Below are 23,938 nucleotides of genomic sequence, written 5' to 3'. Positions count from 1 at the left end.
CAGCATGATGCTGCCACCACCATGCTTCACTGTAGGGATGGTATTGGCCAGGTGATGAGCGGTGCCTGGTTTCCTCCAGACATGACGCTTGCCATTCAGGCCAAAGAGTTCAATCTTTGTTTCTCATGGTCTGAGAGTCCTTCAGGTGCCTTTTGGCAAACTCCAGGCGGGCTGTCATGTGCCTTTTACTGAGGAGTGGCTTCCGTCTGGCCACTCTACAATACAGGCCTGATTGGTGGCGTGCTGCAGAGATGGTTGTTCTTCTGGAAGGTTCTCCTCTCTCCACAGAGAAATGCTGGAGCTCTGTCAGAGTGACCATCGGGTTCTTGGTCACCGCCCTGACTAAGGCCCTTCTCCCCCGATCACTCAGTTTGGCCGGGTGGCCAGCTCTAGGAAGAGTCCTAGTGGTTCCAAACTCCTTCCATTTATGGATGATGAGGCCACTGTGCTCATTGGGACCTTCAATGTTGCAGAAATGTTTCTGTACCCTTCCCCAGATCTGTGCCTCGATACAATCCTGTCTCGGAGGTCTACAGACAATTCCTTGGACTCCATGGCTTGGTTTGTGCTCTGACATGCACTGTTAACTGTGGGACCTTATATAGACAGGTATGTGCCTTTCCAAATCATGTCCAATCAACTGAATTTACCACAGGTGGACTCCAATCAAGTTGTAGAAACATCTCAAGGATGATCAGTGGAAACAGGATGCACCTGAGCTCAATTTTGAGTGTCATGGCAAAGGCTGTGAATACTTATGTACATGTGATTTTTTTTTACGTTTTTTATTTTTAATACATTTGCAAAGATTTAAAAAAAATCTTTCTTTCACGTAGTCATTATGGGGTATTGTTTGTAGAATTTTGAGGAAAATAATGAATTTAATCCATTTTGGAATAAGGCTGTAACATAAAATGTGGAAAAAGTGAAGCGCTGTGAATACTTTCCAGATGCACTGTTCACGCAGTGTTAATGACACATAGTGACACAGAGGAAAAGCCACTCTTACTCTATAGTATTTCTGTAGAGATGATCGAATGAAGAAACACAGAATCTTAAAGGTCTATCTTCATGCGAAATAAGGATTTGTGGGTTTAATAGGAGAGCCTTAAAATGGTGTGCGAAAGTGGAGAATTAAGGACAGATATACACTCACTGAGCACTTTATTAGGAACACCTGTACACCTGCTTATTCATGCGATTGTCTAATCAGCCAATCGTGTGGCAGCAGTGCAATGCATACAGTCATGCAGATACAGGTCAGGAGCATCAGTTAATGTTCACATCAACCATCAGAATGGGGAAAAAAATTTAATCTCAGTGATTTTGACTGTTGCATGATTGTTGGTGCCAGACGGGCTGGTTTTACTATTTCTGTAACTGCTGATCTCCTGGGATTTTCACACACAACAGTCTCTAGAATTTAATTAGAATCGTGCCAAAAACAAAACACATCATGTGAGCGGCAGTTCTGCTGATGGAAACTCCTTGTTGAGGAGAGAGGTCAATGGAAAATGTCCAGACTGTTTCGAGCCGACAGAAAGGCTACGGTAACTCAGATAACCACTCTGTACAATTGTAGTGAGCAGAATAGCATCTCATATTGCACAACACAGCGAACCTTGAGGCAGATGGGCTACAACAGCAGAAGAACACGTCGGAAACTTTATAATGACCAACGTGGTCCTAAGAAAGTGCTCAGTGAGTGTATTTTACTATTGTATACTTTATATTAAATATAATATAATAGCTATTCAGGTGGGCTGGATTCCAAAAACAACTGTGTAACTGTAAAATGGACCAAGACTAAAGTTGACCAAAAAGAAAGTTTTTCATGTCATTCATAAGTTTTAAAGAAAATCATATATTCCTATTTTATTATTTTTTCAGTCAAATATAAATAAATGACTTAAGGTGTGTAAGTCACACATACACCTTAAGAAGTATGACATTATGACAATTAATAGTAAAAGCCCTAAAACAGACAATGAATTGTCATAATCACGGTAATTTTTTTGACAGTTAATCGTCAAATTTCATAATCGTGACAGCCCTAGGGCTCATATTCAATTCAAATATATAGCGCACTTAGACGCATCACGCCAGGCTTGACACCAGTGATGTCAATCATTGGCTCTCACATGTTTTGCCATTGATACTGGACCTGATGTGCCCGAGGTGATCTGATTTGAATTTGGCACATTTTAAATTGGATTTTTGTTTGCCTTATAATGAACAAAACCTAATCACCTGGAAGTCAAACCAAAAAGTTATAAGTTGTCTAACCTCCAGCTCTCTTCCCTATGCAGCATCCTGTTGATGACATTGACAAGATGAAAGAGAGGGCAGCCATGAACAACTCTTTCATCTACATCAAGATTCCTCAGGTTCCCCTCTGTGTCAGCTATAAGGTGGGTCCAAACTGCCTGTAGAATAGTGTGAAATGACAAGAAAAAATATGATTGAATGCTGATGTTCTTTTGTGGTGTATCTGTAGGGAGAGAAGAGCAGTGTAGACTGGAAGGATCTAAACTTGGTTCTGCCCTGTTTGGAGTATCATAACAACACATGGACCTGGCTGGACTTTGCTATGGCCGTGAAGAGAGACAGTCGGAAGGCTCTGGTTGCACAGGTAATGAACACTCTCTTCAGTTACAAACTGTCAATTCTCCACTGTCAATTTACTGTAAAAGTGGGGAATAGGGTGTGAATCATGAACACGGCTTCACGATTGCTGTAGGAAAGCGGATAGCCACAGTCTACTGGCAGATTAATATTGTGGAGGATGAGTTTAAGAGATTTAATCCCCATTGCAATGAAAATGCAACCTATGGGGACTAGTTCTTTCAATTAGTCAAACTCCCACTAAGACTTTAGGAAACATTTCAAGTTACTTGAATTGGTGGTATTTTAGTGCATTTCTATCTTTATATTGTGGAAGGCTTTGTTTGGAAAATGTTAATAAACTTATGCGATTAAAAATTTTAATCAACTGACAGCACTAATCATAACCATTTTAGCAAGAGAAGTATTCCTTTTCTTTCAATGACCACATTTACATTCACAATTTAGTCCTGTATTAATTGGAATTTGGTCGTGTTTTGATTATGTATGTGTCATGTAAACATGTTAACCCAATTAAGCCAGTAGTCTGCTCTCTAGAATCTGAATAAGATGGCTGATGCTCAGCCTCTATGCTCAGAATTTTTTTAAATGCCCTTGTTCTTCTGTCCCCACATGAATAGATGATAAAGGAGAAGTTACGGTTAAAACCAGCATCAGGCTCAGAGTCTCGAGGTAAAACAGCCGATGGAAAAGCAGACAGCAGCCTCCAGCAGCAGGTGGAGGATGAGAAGGCACGACTTTTGATTGGTCTCAGCACCGCAGACAAGAGCTCCAGCAAAAAGAGCATCTTCAGTCGCCGCAAGTGAATCTCACTTCGCCCTACCGTACCTTACCGCTCTGAATCCCAGAGTCCCATGGAGGAAGGGGTGGACCTTGATAAACCAAGGGACCCCTCTCCTCTTCACCAGTGGTGCCTTTACAAGTCCACGCTGGGTGTGGACGGGCCAACCAGCCCCATAGACGAGCCATGACTCCAGGTGCTGGTCCTGCTATGGAAGATGCTTGTCATTCTACTGTCTAAATGAGTGCTGTATGCTTAACCCTGTGTTTCTATGTGTTCTTGTGCCATAAATCATTTCAATATAATAAATGCCCTACATATTACTTTAAACCACCTTTATCAAGTAAGATAACATCCTCACATAGTTTTTGTTCCACAATTCAACGGTTCACCCTCCTTGTATCTCTGCAATAGATTTTGAGTGATAGTTCTCCTGCTGGATCGGGAGATTCTTTAGTATGTTGGGCAGAGTCTTGCAGGCACAGTTAAAGGGCAAACTAACAGGTTTGGAACGACATGAAAAGTAATTAAATGATGACAAAATGATAATTTTTTGGTGAACTAAATGCACATATACTGGAAACCCATATCATACCACAATCAGTGATGTAAACATTACAAAAGATGCCTTATGACTAAATAAATACAGAATTTATCCCTATAGAAGCTTATAATTTTATTGCACATGGTATCCCCTTTTAGTTGACATGCTTTACTGTACTTACCACATTGTGTGATACAAAAGAAAAGCGGACTGGAAATCTTTTGCTTGTGACATTAAGCAATTGTTATTGTGACATCGATTTTCATGAGCTGCATCTACATGTCATTTTTTGCAGCCTGTCTTGTTAATGATTTGCAAATGTAACTGTGAGGATGAGGAGGGTGTGGCCAGGCCGTGAAGGTGCACCTGGCGCTGACACATAGACACACACACTGCTGTGTGTGTGTATCTCTCTGGCATTCCCGGCTTCTCCTCCTCTCTCTCTCCCTCTGATTGGGGCAACTCAGCTCCAGGCCTGCATCCTCACGACCCGACCACGCCCTCTTCCTTGTCACAGTAACACTATTGGACTTTTTACACAAAGTATTTTTTGATATTTTTGTATCTGTGGTTATCTTTGTTGTTGTAATAACATCTTCAGATGCTGCTGATTTTTGCTTTTCAGCTTCAAAGGTGAAAGATTTTGATTATTTCAGCTTGAATGTTTAAAAAAAAAAAAGAGAGCACTTTTTTTTCTTTACACTGTATCAGGGCAAATGTATTAAATGTCACCAAGCATGTAAATTAATATTTGTCAAAATAAAACCCCTTAGACTCATTCATGTCAGTCTTGGATCCCCCAAGACCTCTGAGCCAGTTGAATCACTGACAAAAAGTTACTTTTCATGTTCACACAATGAAATTGTTTATTGTTATAATCATTTTCTTGCTTCTTTATTTGACACATTGTGTGTTTCTATAGTGAAAGGAATGGTAGGTGGACTCAAATCAGAGTCTGGGTGCATGTCACATAAATAAAACACATGTAAACTAAATTAAAGATGCTGTAAGGTTTATATATATATATATATATATTTAATGACACGCTGAAAAAGAAAATGTTCATTCTTCCTGAAAGATATCGCTGTAATAAGTATTCTGAGATATCTCACCGGTTTCTGTGACAGTACTAGACTGTTTAAACAGCAAACAAAAATGTTCAGTTTGCGCGTTATTATAGGCCGCGTGTCCACCTAATGCTGCGTTCCATTCAACTCGGATTTCCCAACTATCTTCTAGGAAAAGTGCAATGGAACGCCACTTGAAGTCGGACTTCCAACTTGGAAGCTCGTGCGGAAATTTTCAACTCCGATTTCGCCGAGATTCAGGTGCGTGACGTCACACAAACACGTCGGCACACAGGGAGATATACAAAGTAAGTGATAAACATAAAGTAGCACCCGTCCCGTATTTAAAGATACAATTATGCGTCTCGTATCGAATCAATACGGGTATTTAAGCTGGTCAGATGGCGTCACGGTGAAATCGTTCCAGATCGCTAATTTAACATTGATATAAGTTGTAAAATGTGCCAATGGTGGGTAAGGGACCGTTCGAAAAGTCCACAAATGGTCCTTAAACTGTGGATTTTTTTCTATATAAATGTTCAACCTCATTTAAGTGTCCCTAAAACTTCAAAAGTGGCAACCCTACACTTTATTAATAACGATAAATGAGTTCGAGTTTCCACATTACATGATATTAAAGCTTGTTTAACAAACGCCTGCAGAAACAGGTGTATAAAACATAGTAAATTAAACTCTCTTTTGACAATCGTAGTCCTGCAGTTTTGTTTCATTAAACCTCATCTTCCGAATATCGGGGAATGGAATAGTGATGGGAAGATAGGATCCTTTTACTGACTTGAATCTTTGAGTCTCTGCTTACGCAAACTTTGATTATAGTCCCAATAAGGAAAAATTTATAATGCAGCCAAGAACAAATTATGAGACACCCAATGGGCATGCACGCCCAACACTAAATAAACGAATCACTCTCTGAGACTACTCCTTCTTCTGAGTCACATAAAAGATTTGTTCAAAATGAACGAATCACTCTCTGAGACTACTCCTTCTGAGTCACATAAAAGATTTGTTCAAAATGAACGAATCACTCTCTGAGACTACTCCTTCTGAGTCACATAAAAGATTTGTTCAAAATGAACGAATCACTCTCTGAAACTACTTCTTCTGAGTCACATAAAAGATTTGTTCAAAATGAACGAATCACTCTCTGAGACTACTCCTTCTTCTGAGTCACATAAAAGATTTGTTCAAAATGAACGAATCACTTTCTGAGACTACTCCTTCTGAGTCACATAAAAGATTCGTTCAAAATGAACGAATCACTCTCTGAAACTACTTCTTCTGAGTCACATAAAAGATTCGTTCAAAATGAACGAATCACTCTCTGAAACTACTTCTTCTGAGTCACATAAAAGATTCGTTCAAAATGAACGAATTACTCTCTGAGACTACTCCTTCTTCTGAGTCACATAAAAGATTCGTTCAAAATGAACAAATCACTCTCTGAAACTACTTCTTCTGAGTCACTTAAAAGATTCGTTCAAAATGAACGAATCACTCTCTGAAACTACTTCTTCTGAGTCACATAAAAGATTCGTTCAAAATGAACGAATTACTCTCTGAGACTACTCCTTCTTCTGAGTCACATAAAAGATTCGTTCAAAATGAACGAATCACTCTCTGAGACTACTCCTTCTTCTGAGTCACATAAAAGATTTGTTCAAAATGAACGAATCGTTCATGTATGACCCATCACAACAATGGAATGCATTTATGGTCAGAGATACCAAGTAAGAATATCCCACATCCGAGTTTAATTTACCTTATTCAAGGTAGCGCCATCTTTGATTTTTAATGGGAATGACAATGAGGCTGTGATAGTCTTACAGACAGTCTCTTCAATGTCACGCACGGTATAAAGCTGTAAAAGCTTGTCTGGATTTTTTTGTCTACTGAATGTTCTTTGAAATATGTTTGTTACATGTTTTGTCTGCGGAACGATCCAAAAACACTTTAAACTGCAGTGCATGTCATTGAAGAGACTGCGTCTATCCCTCACAGCCTCATTGTCATTCCCGTCAAAAATGCCGTAGCTGTGAATTAGATCTATGGAAGGCAGCATAAGATGCATTTTGGGTGATCCGATCACATGTGGTCAGCACTAAATACAGGTCTAAACGCGGTCTAAACCGTTTTCTGATCGAAAAACAAGAGTTTAAACTTTGCCTATTACGAGCGGCTTTAAAAGGAAATAACTGACACACTGTTCCGTGATGGTCTCAACGGCCTCTGTGAAGGGTGTGGTTTTGGAAAGAGGGGGGCGTGTCTAATTCAAGGAGGAAGTTCCAGAAAGGCTAACATCGCTTACAGCACCTTTAACATTAATATATTTGATACATCTGCTTGTGAACCTTCAGAAATTCAAAGATATTTAGTCATATATAATTTTTTTTACACCGGTGAGGCTTGGGGCAACAGACAAACAACACATTTGAACTCTTCTGATTGGCTCGTTACCTGGTTGCGATGATTTTTGTTATTTTGAAGCTTAATTTTAAATTCTGCTATCACTATGGTTTAATTCTTAAGTTAAAAAAATTATAGTGTGGGGGGCCTGGGTAGCTCAGCGAGTATTGACGCTGACTACCACCCCTGGAGTCGCTAGTTCGAATCCAGGGTGTGCTGAGTGACTCCAGCCAGGTCTCCTAAGCAACCAAATTGGCCCAGTTGCTAGGGAGGGTAGTGTCACATGGGGTAACCTCCTCATGGTTGCAATTAGTGGTTCTCGCTCTCGATGGGGCACATGGTAAGTTGTGCGTGGATCGCGGAGAGTAGCATGAGCCTCCACATGCTGTGAGTCTCCATGGTGTCACGCACAACGAGCCACATGACAAGATGCACAGATTGACGGTCTCAGAAGCGGAGGCAACTGAGACTTGTCCTCCGCCACCCGGATTGAGGTGAGTTACCGCGCCACCACAAGGACCTACTAAGTAGTGGGAATTGGGCATTCCAAACTGGGAGAAAAGGGGATTAAAAAAAATAAATACAATTATAGCGTGAACATAAATCCAATAGTGTACAGTTTGCTGAATATTAATTCATACCAACATTCAACCAATCAAGTATTCTTTTTAAGTACACGTAATAGCTCATTTCCATACGAAAGATTCAAGTGCAATTTTGTGCCTTTTTTGTTAAGTTTACTTAAAATTTTGCATTTTTCCACAATGGTTTAGATCTGTATATACACGTTGCGTTTATTTTAGTTGTATAAGTCGTATTTAGTGGATACAAATTTGATCCAATTTCATGCATCACCGTCATTAAGACCAAGAGTGCATTAGGTAAGTATACACAAATGATCCAAAACATTATGAACACTCCGGTGAGGCGAATAACGTTGATCATCTCCTAACAAGACCACATGTCAAGGTCTGGGTAGATTAGATGGTAATCGAACAATCTGTTCTCGTAGTCAACGTGCTGAATGCAGGAGGAATGGGCAGGAGTAAAGACCTGAGCGACTTTGACTAGGGCCAAATTGTTATGGCCAGACGACTGGGTCAGAGCATCTCTGAAACAGCAAGGCTTGTGGGGTGCTCCTGGTCAGCAGTGGTGAGTACCTACTGACAGTGGTCCTCAGAGGGACAAACCACAAACCGGCAACAGAGTGTTGGGCACCCAAGTCTCATCGATGCACGAGGCCAGCGAAGGCTGTCCCATCTGGTCCAAACCGACAGAAGGTCTACTGTTGCTCAAGTCACAGAAAATGTTAATGATGGTTACAGGAGGAATGTGTCACAACACACAGTACATCGCACTCTGCTGCGTATGGGGCTGCATAGCCGCAGACCAGTCAGAGTTCCCATGATGACCCCTGTCCACCATCGAAAGCACCTACAATGGGCATGCGAGCATGGGAACTGGACCTTGGAGCAGTGGAAGATGGTGGCCTGGTCTGATGAGTCCCATTTTCTTTTATATCACGTGGACGGCCGTGTACGACTTGAAGGATCTGCTGCTAATGTCTTGGTGCCAGATACTGCAGGACACCTTCAGGGGTCTTGTAGAGTCCATGCCTCGGCAGGTCGGCACTGTTTTGGTGGCACGCAGAGGACCAACAGCATATTAGGCTCATCAGTGTAAATATCAGGTGTTTATATTTGTGCGAGAGGCACAGGTTGTATTGGTACCCCAGTTTCCTTTAGCATAGACTTGAATTGGCATGATAGAGAAGAAATGTCGAACTGATTAGAGACTGGGGTAGGGCAAGGCCTGTACAGGGATGCAGCATGTCCACGCAGAGTGGATTGTTTTCTAGTCGTTTGCGAACTCGCATGCACTCTTTACACTTTAAGGAGTTGTGTAAAGACCAAACAGTAGTAATGCTCAAATAATTATTACTGTTTTAAATAACTGCAGTATGTTTTTATATTTTTATTTATTTTTAAATTCAAGTTTTAACCCGTGATGTCACAATTTTCAGCAGTCATTTCTCCAGTCTATTATGAAAATAATGTGTCACATAATCCTTAAGTTAAAAAGAAATGTCACTGCAATAGATAAAATATTAAACCAGCTGGCAATTATTTTGGTAACACTTTACATGGTTGTTTTCGTTTAATCTGAAGTTTGTATCTTTTTCAATGTTAAAATTCTTTTTCCTTTCCCAGCTTAATATGCAAAGACAACTATAATAAAAGCCATTCGTAGTATAGCGTTCACAAAAACTGTAAACACTGTCTCTGTGGCGCTATAATATTTCCTCTGTTTGTTTTAAGTCTCAAAGTGTCTTTTTGTGCATTCACATTTGAATGCACACCTGCTACTGAGCTCCATTTTGTTGATGATGTATTAACAAAATTTATCATAAAGTGTCACTGACTTTGTATGGTCATTTAATTTATTAGTATTTCTGAATATTCATTGATGTCCTATTCAATGCAGACAGCAGCATCACTGCCGAAGAGAAGATCCCTGTCATGTCATCAGGTCTTCCTCTCTCTGCGATGAACAAGCTGAGCAGGCAATCTATTTAGACGAAGTGCCCAGCAAAGAGAATACCCTGTCTCTGAGCAATCTCGGCCCTCAGACTCAAACCCTGAGGGGCCTCGTCTATAGAGTGGACACTGCCGGGCTTCATTTCCATTTTCCTGCCGGAATTTCCACACCGTTTTACTGGACATGTGCATTTACAGGTAGGTCATTGCCACAAGTGATAAAAATCTTCAGATAACAAGGAGCAAATGTAAGATATATCTGTTTTACCATTTAAAGGTGAGGTGTGTAATTTCTGTGCCTCTAGTGTCATCAAACAGAATTGCAAAAGTACAGGTGCATCTCAATAAATTAGAATGTCATGGAAAAGTTCATTTATTTCAGTAATTCAACTCAAATTGTGAAACTTGTGTATTAAATAAATTCAGTGCACACAGACTGAAGTAGTTTAAGTCTTTGGTTCTTTTAATTGTGATGATTTTGGCTCACATTTAACAAAAACCCACCAATTCACTATCTCAAAAAATTAGAATACATCATAAGACCAATAAAAAAAACATTTTTAGTGAATTGTTGGCCTTCTGGAAAGTATGTTCATTTACTGTATATGTACTCAATACTTGGTAGGGGCTCCTTTTGCTTTAATTACTGCCTCAATTCAGCGTGGCATGGAGGTGATCAGTTTGTGGCACTGCTGAGGTGGTATGGAAGCCCAGGTTTCTTTGACAGTGGCCTTCAGCTCATCTGCATTTTTTGGTCTCTTGTTTCTCATTTTCATAGATTCTCTATGGGGTTCAGGTCTGGTGAGTTTGCTGGCCAGTCATGCACACCAACACCATGGTCCTTTAACCAACTTTTGGTGCTTTTGGCAGTGTGGGCAGGTGCCAAATCCTGCTGGAAAATGAAATCAGCATCTTTAAAAAGCTGGTCAGCAGAAGGAAGCATGAAGTGCTCCAAAATTCCTTGGTAAACGGGTGCAGTGACTTTGGTTTTCAAAAAACACAATGGACCAACACCAGCAGATGACATTGCACCCCAAATCATCACAGACTGTGGAAACTTAACACTGGACTTCAAGCAACTTGGGCTATGAGCTTCTCCACCCTTCCTCCAGACTCTAGGACCTTGGTTTCCAAATGAAATACAAAACTTGCTCTCATCTGAAAAGAGGACTTTGGACCACTGGGCAACAGTCCAGTTCTTCTTCTCCTTAGCACAGGTAAGACGCCTCTGACGTTGTCTGTGGTTCAGGAGTGGCTTAACAAGAGGAATACGACAACTGTAGCCAAATTCCTTGACATGTCTGTGTGTGGTGGCTCTTGATGCCTTGACCCCAGCCTCAGTCCATTCCTTGTGAAGTTCACCCAAATTCTTGAATCGATTTTGCTTGACAATCATAAGGCTGCGGTTCTCTCGGTTGGTTGTGCATCTTTTTCTTCCACACTTTTTCCTTCCACTCAACTTTCTGTTAACATGCTTGGATACAGCACTCTGAATGTTTGTGGCTTACCCTCCTTGTGAAGGGTGTCAATGATTGTCTTCTGGACAACTGTCAGATCAGCAGTCTTCCCCATGATTGTGTAGCCTAGTGAACCAAACTGAGAGACCATTTTGAAGGCTCAGGAAACCTTTGCAGGTGTTTTGAGTTGATTAGCTGATTGGCATGTCACCATATTCTAATTTTTTGAGATAGTGAATTGGTGGGTTTTTGTTAAATGTAAGCCAAAATCATCACAATTAAAAGAACCAAAGACTTAAACTACTTCAGTCTGTGTGCATTGAATTTATTTAATACACGAGTTTCACAATTTGAGTTGAATTACTGAAATAAATGAACTTTTCCACGACATTCTAATTTATTGAGATGCACCTGTAATGACACACATCACCTTTAAAGCACAAATCATGAGGTTAAAACAGTTTTGTCTCCTTTATCTGTAATGACTCTCTACTCAGATTCTTGGGTTTATAGCTAAAGGCTCATTTGGCCCTATCCCGAAGGTAAAGGACCAGTCTAAAGACAAGATGTATGCTATTAAGGTGACTTCTTATACTGTGATCTCAATTCACTATCATTTTATTGCCTTTTTTTTCTCAAGAAATTTGCTTGGTACATTGCACTTCATTCAACCTTAAATTTCTGTTGTCACTGATTGTTAGATTTTACCCAAAACTGACATTTTGAGACATGTAGTCCTTCAGCAGTCAAAAGAGGAGGTGGTAATTCAAGTGAGTCGCATGGTGCCGCTGTGCTTTATGTCAAATACGGTTCTTCAGATCTGGTTCTAACCAGCCTAGTGATACAGTGGCTATGTCCAAAAGCTAAGGCAGCTGCCTTGTTGCCCAGTCAGTCAATGAACAAATTCAAGTGAGCTTTAGACAAAACCAAGCAAATATTTAATGACCGCAAAGCTTATTTCTATTTTGATTGATAAATAAATGTACTTATTTCTACCTCTGCATGCTACCTGCAAATGCAGCATTTTTCAGCTTTCGGACACAGCCATTGACAACACTCACTCGCTCTTGTCCCTGTTAATCCTCCATAAACGAGCACACATTCACATTTCATACTTCAATTGTTTTATTAAGCTCATGCCATTTGCATTTAGCCACACTTTCTCTCAGTGCCTGCACTCATGTCCATCTCATCTTTTTTATGTTGTCTACTGTTACATTGTAGCGTCAAGTCAGACATCCTTTCCTCCTCAGTCTGCAGGACTGTTGGCAGAGCCAGAACAATCTCTTCATAAGTGAGTCACACCACAAACTTGTGGCTTTTTCATATCCACTCGCCCTCTCCTTATTTTACCTTGATTTAAAGGAATATTCCAGGTAAATACAACTTTAGCATCTGTGGCCTGCTTTCGATTACCACAGGAAAAAAAAATAAAATTGTCCCTCAGTTAATAAAAACAAGAAAATGAAAAATGTGTATACCGTGATGCACTTATAAAGTAAAACACTTTCATGATTTATTCAGTTAAAGGAATAGTTCGACCAAAAATGAAAATTCTCCCATCATTTACTCACCCTCATGCCATCCCAGAAATGTATGACTTTCTTTCTTCTGCTGAACACAAATGAAGATTTCTGGAAAAGTATTTCAGATCTGTAGGTCCATACAATGCAAGTGGATGGCGACCAAATTTTGAAGCTCCAAAAAGCACATAAAGGCAGCATAAAACTAATCCATAAGACTCCAGTGGTTAAATCCATATCTTCAGAAGCGATATGATAAGTGTGTGTGAGAAACAGATCAATATTTAAGTCCTTTTTGTACAATAAATCTCCACTTTCACGTTCACATTCTTCTTCTTTTGTTTTTTGGCGATTCACATTATTTGTGCATATCACCACCTACTGAGCAGGGAGGAGAATTTATTGTTAAAAAGGACTTAAATATTGATCTGTTTCTCACCCACACCTATACTGCTTTTGAAAATATAGATTAAACTACTGGAGTTTTATGGATTACTTTTATGCTGCCTTTATGTGATTTTTGGACCTTATAAGTTCTAGTCACCATTCACTTGCACTGTATGGACCTACAGAGCTGAAATATTCTTCTAAACATCTTCATTTGTGTTTAGGAGAAGAAAGAAAGTGATGCACATCTGGGATGGCATGAGGGTGAGTAAATTATGAGAATTTTAATTTTTTTGGGTGAACTCTCCCTTTAAAACAAGTTTGATAATTTACCTGTTAAGTTGTATAAATTGTCCTTTTGAGGTTGCACTACTTTTCTAGTTGAATTAACTTCTGGTTATATGTCACCAATGTAATGTAAAAATTGCTTTACGAATATTTACATCCCACCCTTGCATGGATATCATGTAAAAGTTACCAAGTTACTGGATTTACATGGTAATGACATGAGTTGAAAGATTGTCAGTAGAGCTTAAAGTCAACATGAAAATGTGTTCACAGCTTATTTTACTTCTGTAATGTGACATATTTGTGACTATACGTGAAACAGAATATTCTACGAGAACAAAGTGTAGGATTGGACTTGATTATATCCATTGGGAATTGATTGGATTGAGAAATGTTGTCTTTACAAGACAGGTGGTTGGAGGAGAGGGGTTTATAAATTACAAGGCTTTGTGACAGCAGAAAAGGAAAGTTGCTTCAGAGGTGGAATACGTTTTTACATTTTGCAATGACAAAATAATGTGCACCGATGAATCACGCATGATTCAAGACCAGGAAAGTGTATAAAGAAAGTAAAAAGTGTCTAATTTGATTTCACAATGACAAAAAGTTGGTATTTAACCCAGAAAAGTACTTAAATGATCCATTTTCCGTAAGATTAATCTAGTTTTGGTTAATGTATTTTTGTCACTAAAACTTTTTTCCCCATGTATTCTTTTCTTTTTTGATCTCAAGGTGCCATTTATATCAGACTAGGAGACATACTGTAATTATTTGTGTTGTATCTTCTCCCTTTCCAAAAATCTCCCTCCCTCCTGATCCTGTGATAGACTGAATTTGCGTCAGTGGCCTTATAAATCTACTGTAATAATAATACAGTACTCGAACAAAGAAACTTGTTTTGGAAATTAAATCTATAAGAAGGTGACCCCAAGGTCAAGGCCAGTCAATCTTCGTTAAATTAGCTTTCTCCTTCTATCAGTCTCTCTCTCACTCTTGTGCTTTTGTTATCAGAGTGTAATTACTGCAGCACTGGATACCTGTATACCTACTGGACACTGAAGGGCTGTTTCGATGAGAGAGATATTCCAGTATTTGCTGCTGAAATATTCCAGTGACTGCTTCACTAAAACAACTTGTGTTTTTGTGCATTTACATGGGCAAACATTTTATATGATTTTAATTCGTATTGGAATCATCTCAAAAGTTTAGTTAACAGTAGATATAAGTTGCCACAAATGTCTTGTTTGCAGGTTTTCTACATGACTTTGGAATAATTCTAAGGGATGTGAAGGTACAATAGTTCTTTCAGGTTTTTAATTGTTTTTAAAAATACATTCATAAAGTTTGTAGTCATCATATACATTTCTTCTGAAAGAATAAGATAATTTGTTCCCTTGATGGAGAACATCCTACTGAGTGATAAATGTAAAGCTGATCCTCACTCACACTGTGGCACTGTGGGAAACATCAACTCTGAAGGTGTTTTTAAAGATTTCCTGTTTCAGTGGCATACCCAAAATTAAAGGCTTATAACTCTACAAAAAAAAACAGAGGGTCAGTTGTTTGGTATAATGTTAAAGAATTTTTTTTTTTTCCCAGTCATGTCACCTGTAACTGAGTAAAATTTTGTATTGATATGACAAAGCAATTAAAAGTTATTGCATTAAAAAATAATTTATCCTAGTGTCCAAAAATGTCTCCAAACTTTATAATTGTACATAAGAACTAATTACACATGCAAATACAACAATGACTAAAGGTATGCTCTTTCTCTCCAAAGCATGCAGGCATGAGTAACGAGATCTCATTCAGTTCCATTCTGTGTCATTTGGGCCATCATTGAGTCTGTGTCATGTACTTGGCACCATCTCCTGGTGGCCATATGAAATTAGAGTGAACGATCCTCTTTGCCCATATTTGGATGACTTCCACCTCTCGTCGCAGCGATCTGAATACTAATATTATTGGTATTTGCATTCCATGACACTGGACAACTAACGTCATAATTTCTGATGAAGACATCTGATCCAGGAAAGATAACATCTTTTTAGCCAGATAGTACATTGTGCTGTGTGTGTACACTGTGCTTCATGTGGATTATCTAATGATCCATGCATCCAATTACATTGTGTGTGGGCATGTTTTAATGGGAATCCCCTCCTCTGAGTAATGGTATGTGATATTTTATGTTCTTATTTTTATTTATTTATTTATTTTTTGTGGATTTATAAATGAAAGCACGGCTTTTGAGCAACACCTGTTTAAATGTAACATGTATGTCAAAGACATGTACCTAGCTATTACTCTATATTTTTGTCTCTAAGCAAATAGGCTGGTTGTATTCAACTCTTTGAGAGCTTTCCAACGAAATATGGCACATGGCTATTTGATCAGTTTGATGTTTGTACTGATTACAATAATATCTACAGTGCAAAATTATTAATTAATTATCAAAACAGAACACTTAAGATTTGTCTGCAAATTTCAAAGCATTTGTTCAGTTTTGGTCATAATGCCTGCATGCATTGTAAAGTACAGCTTCAAAGCTTTTAAACGATACCTATTTTGTGTTGGCCAAGACTGTAGTTATTAATATTTAGCTAATTATTTTTTATTTTTAAATCCTAGCTTAAAGCGTTAAATGTACTGTAATAAAAACACTTTATTTTAATGATTTTATGTGTAATATTGATTTTTCATAAAGTTATTCTAGATTTTAAATTTATTGGTTGGATTATGTTTTGGATTTTGAAATAAACATTCATTTCAAATGGTCTTCAGTCACTATGGATTTCATGGTGATAACATAGTGAAAGATGGGTGTTTCCTTTACTTCGGGCAGTTTTATGTGAAACAAACAGATTTCAACTTTTTTCTTTTTGTCAGATGGTCACATCAGACTTAGAAACTTTTTAACCATGCCTTCATAATGAATTTTTAATACTTTTCAAATGCTCTTTTATTTTTAGGGTTAGCGTAAATTAACAATATTAAACTATGAAAATCCATTATAAAAACACAAATTATTAAATTTAAACTATGATAATCTAAGCAAAGAGTGTAAACATAACATAAACCATTTCACACATCACTAGCGTGAAAATGATTACTATAATTTTTTCTAAAATTACGACCACATTTCCACCACACCAATTTTGCCCCTAATAAAGTTAGTGTACTTGTTAACTAAGTTGACATAAGTGTCAGTGAAGAGCATGCTTGAGATTAAATATGAGACAACAAATAAAATCAAGGCAAATATCACTTGTGAGTAGAATATTTGTATTGGGAATCATTAGCAATCAAGCTGTAATTCTGCCAAATTATGCAAAAAGTGTGAACATTTTATTTAACTATGTATTTAGGATACAAAAAAATCTTAGCTATGAAATTAGCCTTAGCAAGACAAAGGAGTTGGTCATTTTATTTCAAAAAATTAATCACCACCACATAATTCTATTAAACACAACACAGACTTTGCTGGAAATGACACTGTGATGGGAATTTTCATGACTTTCAGATAAAAGAAATCTCCTGTGATGCATGTTCATTCACTGTTGGACAAGATAGGATTTCCATTCACAAGACTATGAGTAGGCTATATGTGTATTTAAAAAGAAATGTGCTTATGGCATATCCCTATGTAAGAAAAATTCATAGCTCTTAGCAAGTGAACTATTTCTGTAAATGTGAATGCATTATTACGTTATCTGGTAATTAAACAGCTCCTGAGGTCCTGAGTGGAGGCCCATACAGCCATGCTGCAGACTGGTTGTCTCTTGGTATTCTTATCTACGCTTTAGACACTGGAGAGGTGAGATTTTTCCAGAATCATTACTACAAGATGAGCATGTATACTTTGATGCAGTGATTCTCAATGTATACCCTAGTGGGTACTTAAAGGAATAGTATAGATACTAATATTTTCATAGTAAGCTGTAATTTCCTGCTTAAAGAAATAGTTCACCCATAATTGAAAATGTTGTCATCATTTACTCACCCTCAGGTTGTTCTGAAAAATAATATACTGCTAAAAATCTCCTTTTGTGTTCAATGAAAGAGAGTAATACAGGGCTGGAACATCATGAGGGTGAGTAAATGATGACAAAATTTACATTTTTGGGTGAACTGTCCCTTTAAGCAGGAAATTACGGTTCACTATAAAAATATTAGGGCTGTCAGAAGATTAAAATAATTAATTGCGATCAATCTCAATCTTTGTTTTTAAAGTTAATGACCACATTTAGTTCATTTTAAATAAAGAAAACAATATGTGCACGTTTTGTGAATTTGTGCAGATGACACTCATTGCTGAATATATGTGCATAATATAGACCGATATAAAGAGACTGGACAAAAGGTGGATTACTGTAAAAGTATTTTTTACATGTCTCACTCTCACTTCTCTCTCCACAACAATGCAATGCTCAGTCCTATTCTCCTCCCATCACAAGTCATGGCATAGAAACAAATATAACAGTAAATGCAGTTATAACAATAATGCATGGGAAACGCAAACACTTAACCTCCTGAGACCCGAACGTGACTGCTGTGTGAATTTTCCATTTCTCTTTTTGATTTGTAACTAGTAACACCTATTAAACAAACAAATAAATAAAAATAACAATTTCTAGAGCAAATAGTTTTACTTAAAAATGTATGTCCATGTATGTTGACAGCGGGACTAAGTTGTGAAATTTTAAATAATAACAAATCTATACAAAGACGGATTTTTTAAATCAAATTGTTTATTATGTTTCCAGGAGTGTTGGTTATTCATGTTTTTGACATTGACATTGCATCAGAAATTAGCATAATTAATTCTGATTCAAAGTATTGTCCAGCATCATCACTGCCAACCATGTTAAAATAAAATTATACATTATAAATTCTGAATCTATGTACTGATTGCCACTGTCCCATGTCTGCCAAACATGTTGAGTGGTCCAAACATCATCTGCAGCCTGAAACTGAACTTTTGATCAGATTTTAGGAGTGAATGCACTTAGCTGCATAGAGAGCTATAGGATGCTCCCTTGCTCCCTATTTAGTAAATGACTTAACCTCCAGTATGGTGTCTGTCTGTACTGGTCTCAGAACAGTTTGAAATGCACTTTATTTTCATCCTAACTCCATATAAAGCCTCTGAAAGCAAAATTTGTCAGCTTTTGGATGAAACCATTAATTCTCAATGTGAAAAGGCACAGTAAATCTAGGAATGCATTTACTAATGTTAATGAATAGAACTGTACTGTACAGTGATAACAAAATAAAACAATTTATATTAAAATTAAGCAAAATGAACTACAAATGTGTTAATGTTGAAAGTTATTCGAAATAACTTACATGTTTTTTCAGCTTTTGAGAGTATAATGTCCCCACATAACCACTCACATGAGATGAACATTATAAAAGCTGTTTTTGTTTACATAGAGAAGTTGCCCTCATGGGGGCTGCCATGTTAAGATCACATGACCAGCCGAATATTACTCGCTTAATCTCAGTAACAACCCTGTTACTGGACACTTTCACTTAAGGATTAAATTAATCATGGCTGACTGTAAATAGTGAATTTCTACAATGGCATCAGTAACTGAAAGCTAGCGTGTTTGAATGATGCTGCATCCACGCCGCTAGGTGTCACTGTAAGTTCAAGATTGCATACAAAATTACTGAGTGCATCAAGTTACTTGGTGAGTCTGTTTTCAAACACAGCATTAATTGTTTAGAAGTGAATTATAAAGTAATTGTCATTTTAATAATATTAACAATATTACTAAATGATGTTGCGCATAATATGAGTTAAAATTGAGCTTACTGATATGGAGGTGGGGGTACATAGGACAAAAAAGGTTGTGAAACACTGCTTTGACAGATATAACTGAATAAAAATAAAAATAATTTCAGGAAAAAAATCACATGCACATGTTATGATATGTAGAAAGGCTGCATACAAAGAATATGGAAGCTTTTATCCTTCTTACTCAGTTGTAATTAAATCAGAGGTTCCCTTAATTTAAATTTTAAAAGGGCAGTGGCATTTCTATCATAATATCATGAACCCCCTGAAGATCTATCACGAACCCAATACAGGGATTTGTAAACACCCATTTGGGAAACCCTGATTTAAATTATTGTTATTATTGTGATTTGTTAGTTTCCTCTTCCTGGGGAAGCTGACCACTGTTGGATGATAACCAGGGTCAGTAAGTATCTGTTTGACATGCCTGCAAACCTCAGTCCAGCCCTGGCCTTTCTACTCATGGAGGTGAGGTGCTACTCAAAGTCTGCTCTTAGTTTGCTCTTAGCTCATATTCAAACTAGACTTCCCAAAACACTCTAAACTTGTCTAAATGCAGCTTCTGTACAAGATCCCCAAACATCGCTTGTGCTGCCTGTAGCACTTCCAGAGCCGAGTTTTTTTGTTGTTGTTTTTTTTCACGACATGTCCTTTGATTCCCAGCTGCTGCAGAAAAATCCCATCGAGCCAGTCCTTGAGCTGAAGAATCATCCTGACCGAGCAGAAAAGTCGATGAAAGGTCTATCATTAGATCTGCTCCAGAATTTTGAGAGTGACCTGCTGAACTCATGCTCAAAATGAACTCGTACTGAACCTTGATGAAGATTGAGGTGAACGAAGATATAGCAGAGACGGAGCAGAGGCAATAGGAACATCAAAGAATCAGTTCAGATTTCCATTAAATGTTCTGCCAAAGACAAGACAAATTCTAAATGTATTTTTCTAATGATACTCACCTATATAAAAAAAGAAATAGAAAGCAGAAACAAATCAATCTGTGATTTAGTCACTCATAAACAAAGTATTACTAATGAGGTGTTATTTTATTCCTATTTAAAGACCCCATGAAATCAAAATTTTATTTTTTTTGGCCTTCAGTCCATATCAGTTTCTTTTGTGCTAGTGACAAAAATTAACTTATCAGTTGACAAAATAAACTATTCAGACTAAAGGCCCGCGTAAACTTTGTTTTTCTGTGTTCCATGTTGAATCACCTGGGCCGAAACCCCCAGATTCGTGGAACTTGTGACATCACAAGGACCAAATACATCTGCATATGCAACACCTTTTTTCCGTCACTGCATCTCTGCTTTGGCCTGTTGAAGCACCCAACATCATGGATTGTATTATAGTCACAATATAATTCAAGCTTTGCAAAGGGAGTGTTATTGAAGGATGGGGCAGTTAAAACACTATTGGACTGCAAATCCATAATTAAACAATTGTATTCATGGATATTTCATTTGTCATGACTGTTTAATATCTTATGGTGCTGCTTGAGTGAACAGTTTAATATATTCAGTTGAAATGTGTTGGGTGTATTTTATGTGTTAACCCTGAAATGTAGTGTGGAGTTTCTTCGGATTGCATTTCAAATATACAGTTGAAGTCAGAAGTTTATATACACTTAGGCTGAAGTCATTAAAACTAATTTTTTAACCACTCCACAGATTTAATATTAGCAAACTATACTTTTGGCAAGTAGTTTAGGACATCTGCTTTGTGCATGACACAAGTACTTTTTCCAACAATTGTTTACAGAGAGATTATTTCACTTTTAATTGACTAAATCACAATTCCAGTGGGTCAGAAGTTTACATACACTAAGTTAACTGTGCCTTTAAGCAGCTTGGTAAATTCCAGAAAATGATGTCAAGCCTTTAGCCAATTATCTTCTGATAGGAGGTGTACTGAATTGGAGGTGTACCTGTGGATGTATTTTAAGGCCTACCTTCAAACTCAGTGCCTCTTAGCTTGACATCATTGGAAAATCAAAAGAAATCAGCCAAGACCTCAGAAAAAAAATTGTGGACCTCCACAAGTCTGGTTCATCCTTGGGAGCAATTTACAAATGCCTGAAGGTACCATGTTCATCTGTACAAACAATAGTACGCAAGTATAAACAACATGGGACCACACAGCCATCATATCGCTCAGGAAGGAGATGCATTCTGTCTCCTAGAGATGAACATAGTTTGGTGCGAAATGTACAAATCAACCCCAGAATTACAGCAAAGGACCTTGTGAAGATGCTGGAGGAAACAGGTAGACAATTATCTATATCTATAGTAAAACGTGTCCTATATCGACATAACCTGAAAGGCTAATCAACAAGGAAGAATATCGTACTTTTTGGAGAAATGTCCTCTGGTCAGATGAAACAAAAATGTAACTGTTTAGCCATAATGACCATAGTTATGTTTGGAGGAAAAAGGGTGAGTCTTGCAAGCCGAAGAACACCATCCCAACCTTGAAGCATGGGGGTGGCAGCATCATGTTGTGGGAGTGCTTTGCTGCAGGAGGGACTGATGCACTTCACAAAATAGATGGCATCATGAGGAAGGAAAAGTTTGTGGATATATTGAAGCAGTATCTCAAGACATCAGCCAGGAAGTTAAAGCTTGGTCTCAAATGGGTCCACAAGCACACCTCCAAAGTTGTGGCAAAATGGCTTAAAGAGCATCTATTATGGTTTTTCAAATATAACCTTTCATGTAGTGTGTTATATAGCTGTTTGTGAATGTAAAAAAGTCTGCAAAGTTTCAAAAATCAAATTGCACGACAAATGGAGTTATTGACTCCCAAAAGAAAATACCGGTTCTGAACACCTGAAACGAGTCATTAGTAATTCCAGACTTACTTCCTGTACTAGCCTACGTAATCTGGTAACAAAAAACCCGCCTCTGGTCTTCATTGGTTGCTCGCGAACAGCTTTGACCCGCCCCCAAACACTACAGTAGTAGTTGCCCTGAAAGAGTTAGGTTCCTGTTGTCACCATGTCTTGAAGACACTGTTTTTTGCACTGCCAAAGCAAAACCACTTTGCATATACTACCAAAGGATGAGGATGTAAAGTGTCGGTGGTTAGAGTTCATTTTTAAAATGATACCAAACCAGTTCAACTCCGACCTTCGTTTGTGTTCCCAACAGTGTCAACAGTGCATGCTGTTAGCCTGTTAGCTGTTAGCCTCTGCTAACCGGCTAACTCACGTTATTGTCAAACTACATATAAACTTACCACTGAGAAACGTCCTGTTCTCGTCGCGATGGTGGTTCCGGTTGATCTTCTGATGCATCATTGTCGGACTCTGGTTCAAATTGGTAAAACAGACATTTTTTCAGACGGACCTTTTTCAGATGGACATGGTAGTGGGCATTTCCCTTCCGAAACGTGCTGTAAGCGGTAGACCAATCACAACAGACTGGGACATCTGACCAATCAGAGCAGAGTAGGCTCTCTGAAAGAAGGAGTTTAGAATGAATCCTTTAGAACTGATCATTGAACGAGTCTTTTTTGACACTGGGAAAATAAGGTAATGCTGCAATTTTAATTATGAATTATTTAATTTTTTATGAAAAATTAAAGTGTTTTTTCACCTTGGATGCATGTAAATCTATGTTATGAGACCTTTAAAACTAAATTAGGCACGTTTAAAAACCATAAAAGGTGCTCTTTAAGGACAACAAAGTCAAGGTATTGGAGTGGCCATCACAAAGCCCTGACCTCAATCCGATAGAACATTTGTGGGCAAAACTGTAAAAGCATGTGTAAGCAAGGAGGCCTTCAAACCTGACCTGACCACCAGTTCTGTTTGGAGGAATAGGCCAAAATTCCAGCAACTTTTTATGAGAAGCTTGTAGAAGGCTTCCCAAAACGTTTGACCCAAGTTAAACAATTTAAAGGCAATGCTAACAAATACAAACGTGTGCATGAAGTGTGTGTAGAATACATCTTACGATTCATCTTAGTTTTGCATCCCATTTCTCAAAAGCATCATAACTCAAGTAGTACTTGAAAATGCTCATAGATTAACGAGTGCTCTGGAGTAATCGTACAGCGTTAAGAACATCGTAAGCACATAGTATTATGTACCTGCAGGACAAATGTGAAATTACACCTGATACAGTTTAAACACCTATAGCTACACTTTATGCTCATATAATATCAGTATACTTACGTATTATTTTATTTATTTTTTTAACCGAAAAGGCTAATACTAATACTTCTACTACTACTACTAATAATAATATTAATGAATGCATAAAATAGTTAGTCAATATTGGATGAACAGATTAATTAATAAGTTAACAAATAAAGGTTATTTGTGGACTAGTTGGTAACAACATAGTGGTGCAGAGAACTGTAAAAATTACAATCAGAGAGTGAAGGAAATAAGTCAATAACTTGCTGCTATGCAAGAAAATTGTCTGTACAGTATATTGGCTACTCATCCTCGTCTCCTCTTCCTCTCTGACACCTAAGGGTGCTCTCCCCCACACCACACA

The 23,938-nt window shown here is 37.9% G+C and overlaps 1 protein-coding gene and 1 pseudogene across 6 annotated transcripts in view; both read left to right on the top strand.

Annotated features, from left to right (window-relative positions):
- The window catches only part of LOC127422336 (protein KIAA0100-like), a 33,865-nt gene extending 29,137 nt beyond the window's left edge, over positions 1–4,728 (top strand). For all 6 annotated transcript variants that reach the window (XM_051665783.1, XM_051665786.1, XM_051665785.1 and 3 more), the window contains exons 38-40: positions 2,310–2,411; positions 2,498–2,632; positions 3,246–4,728. In XM_051665783.1, coding sequence (XP_051521743.1) covers positions 2,310–2,411; positions 2,498–2,632; positions 3,246–3,431 — 423 coding nt within the window. In that variant the 3' untranslated portion in view covers positions 3,432–4,728. The remainder of the gene's footprint in view (positions 1–2,309; positions 2,412–2,497; positions 2,633–3,245) is intronic.
- LOC127422124 (ribosomal protein S6 kinase-related protein-like) lies at positions 3,480–20,234 on the top strand (annotated as a pseudogene).
- Positions 20,235–23,938: the final 3,704 nt, after the last annotated feature.

Source organism: Myxocyprinus asiaticus, chromosome 31 (assembly GCF_019703515.2).
Source record: "Myxocyprinus asiaticus isolate MX2 ecotype Aquarium Trade chromosome 31, UBuf_Myxa_2, whole genome shotgun sequence".
NCBI lineage: Eukaryota > Metazoa > Chordata > Actinopteri > Cypriniformes > Catostomidae > Myxocyprinus > Myxocyprinus asiaticus.
This window is presented reverse-complemented; position numbering and strand designations above follow the sequence as displayed.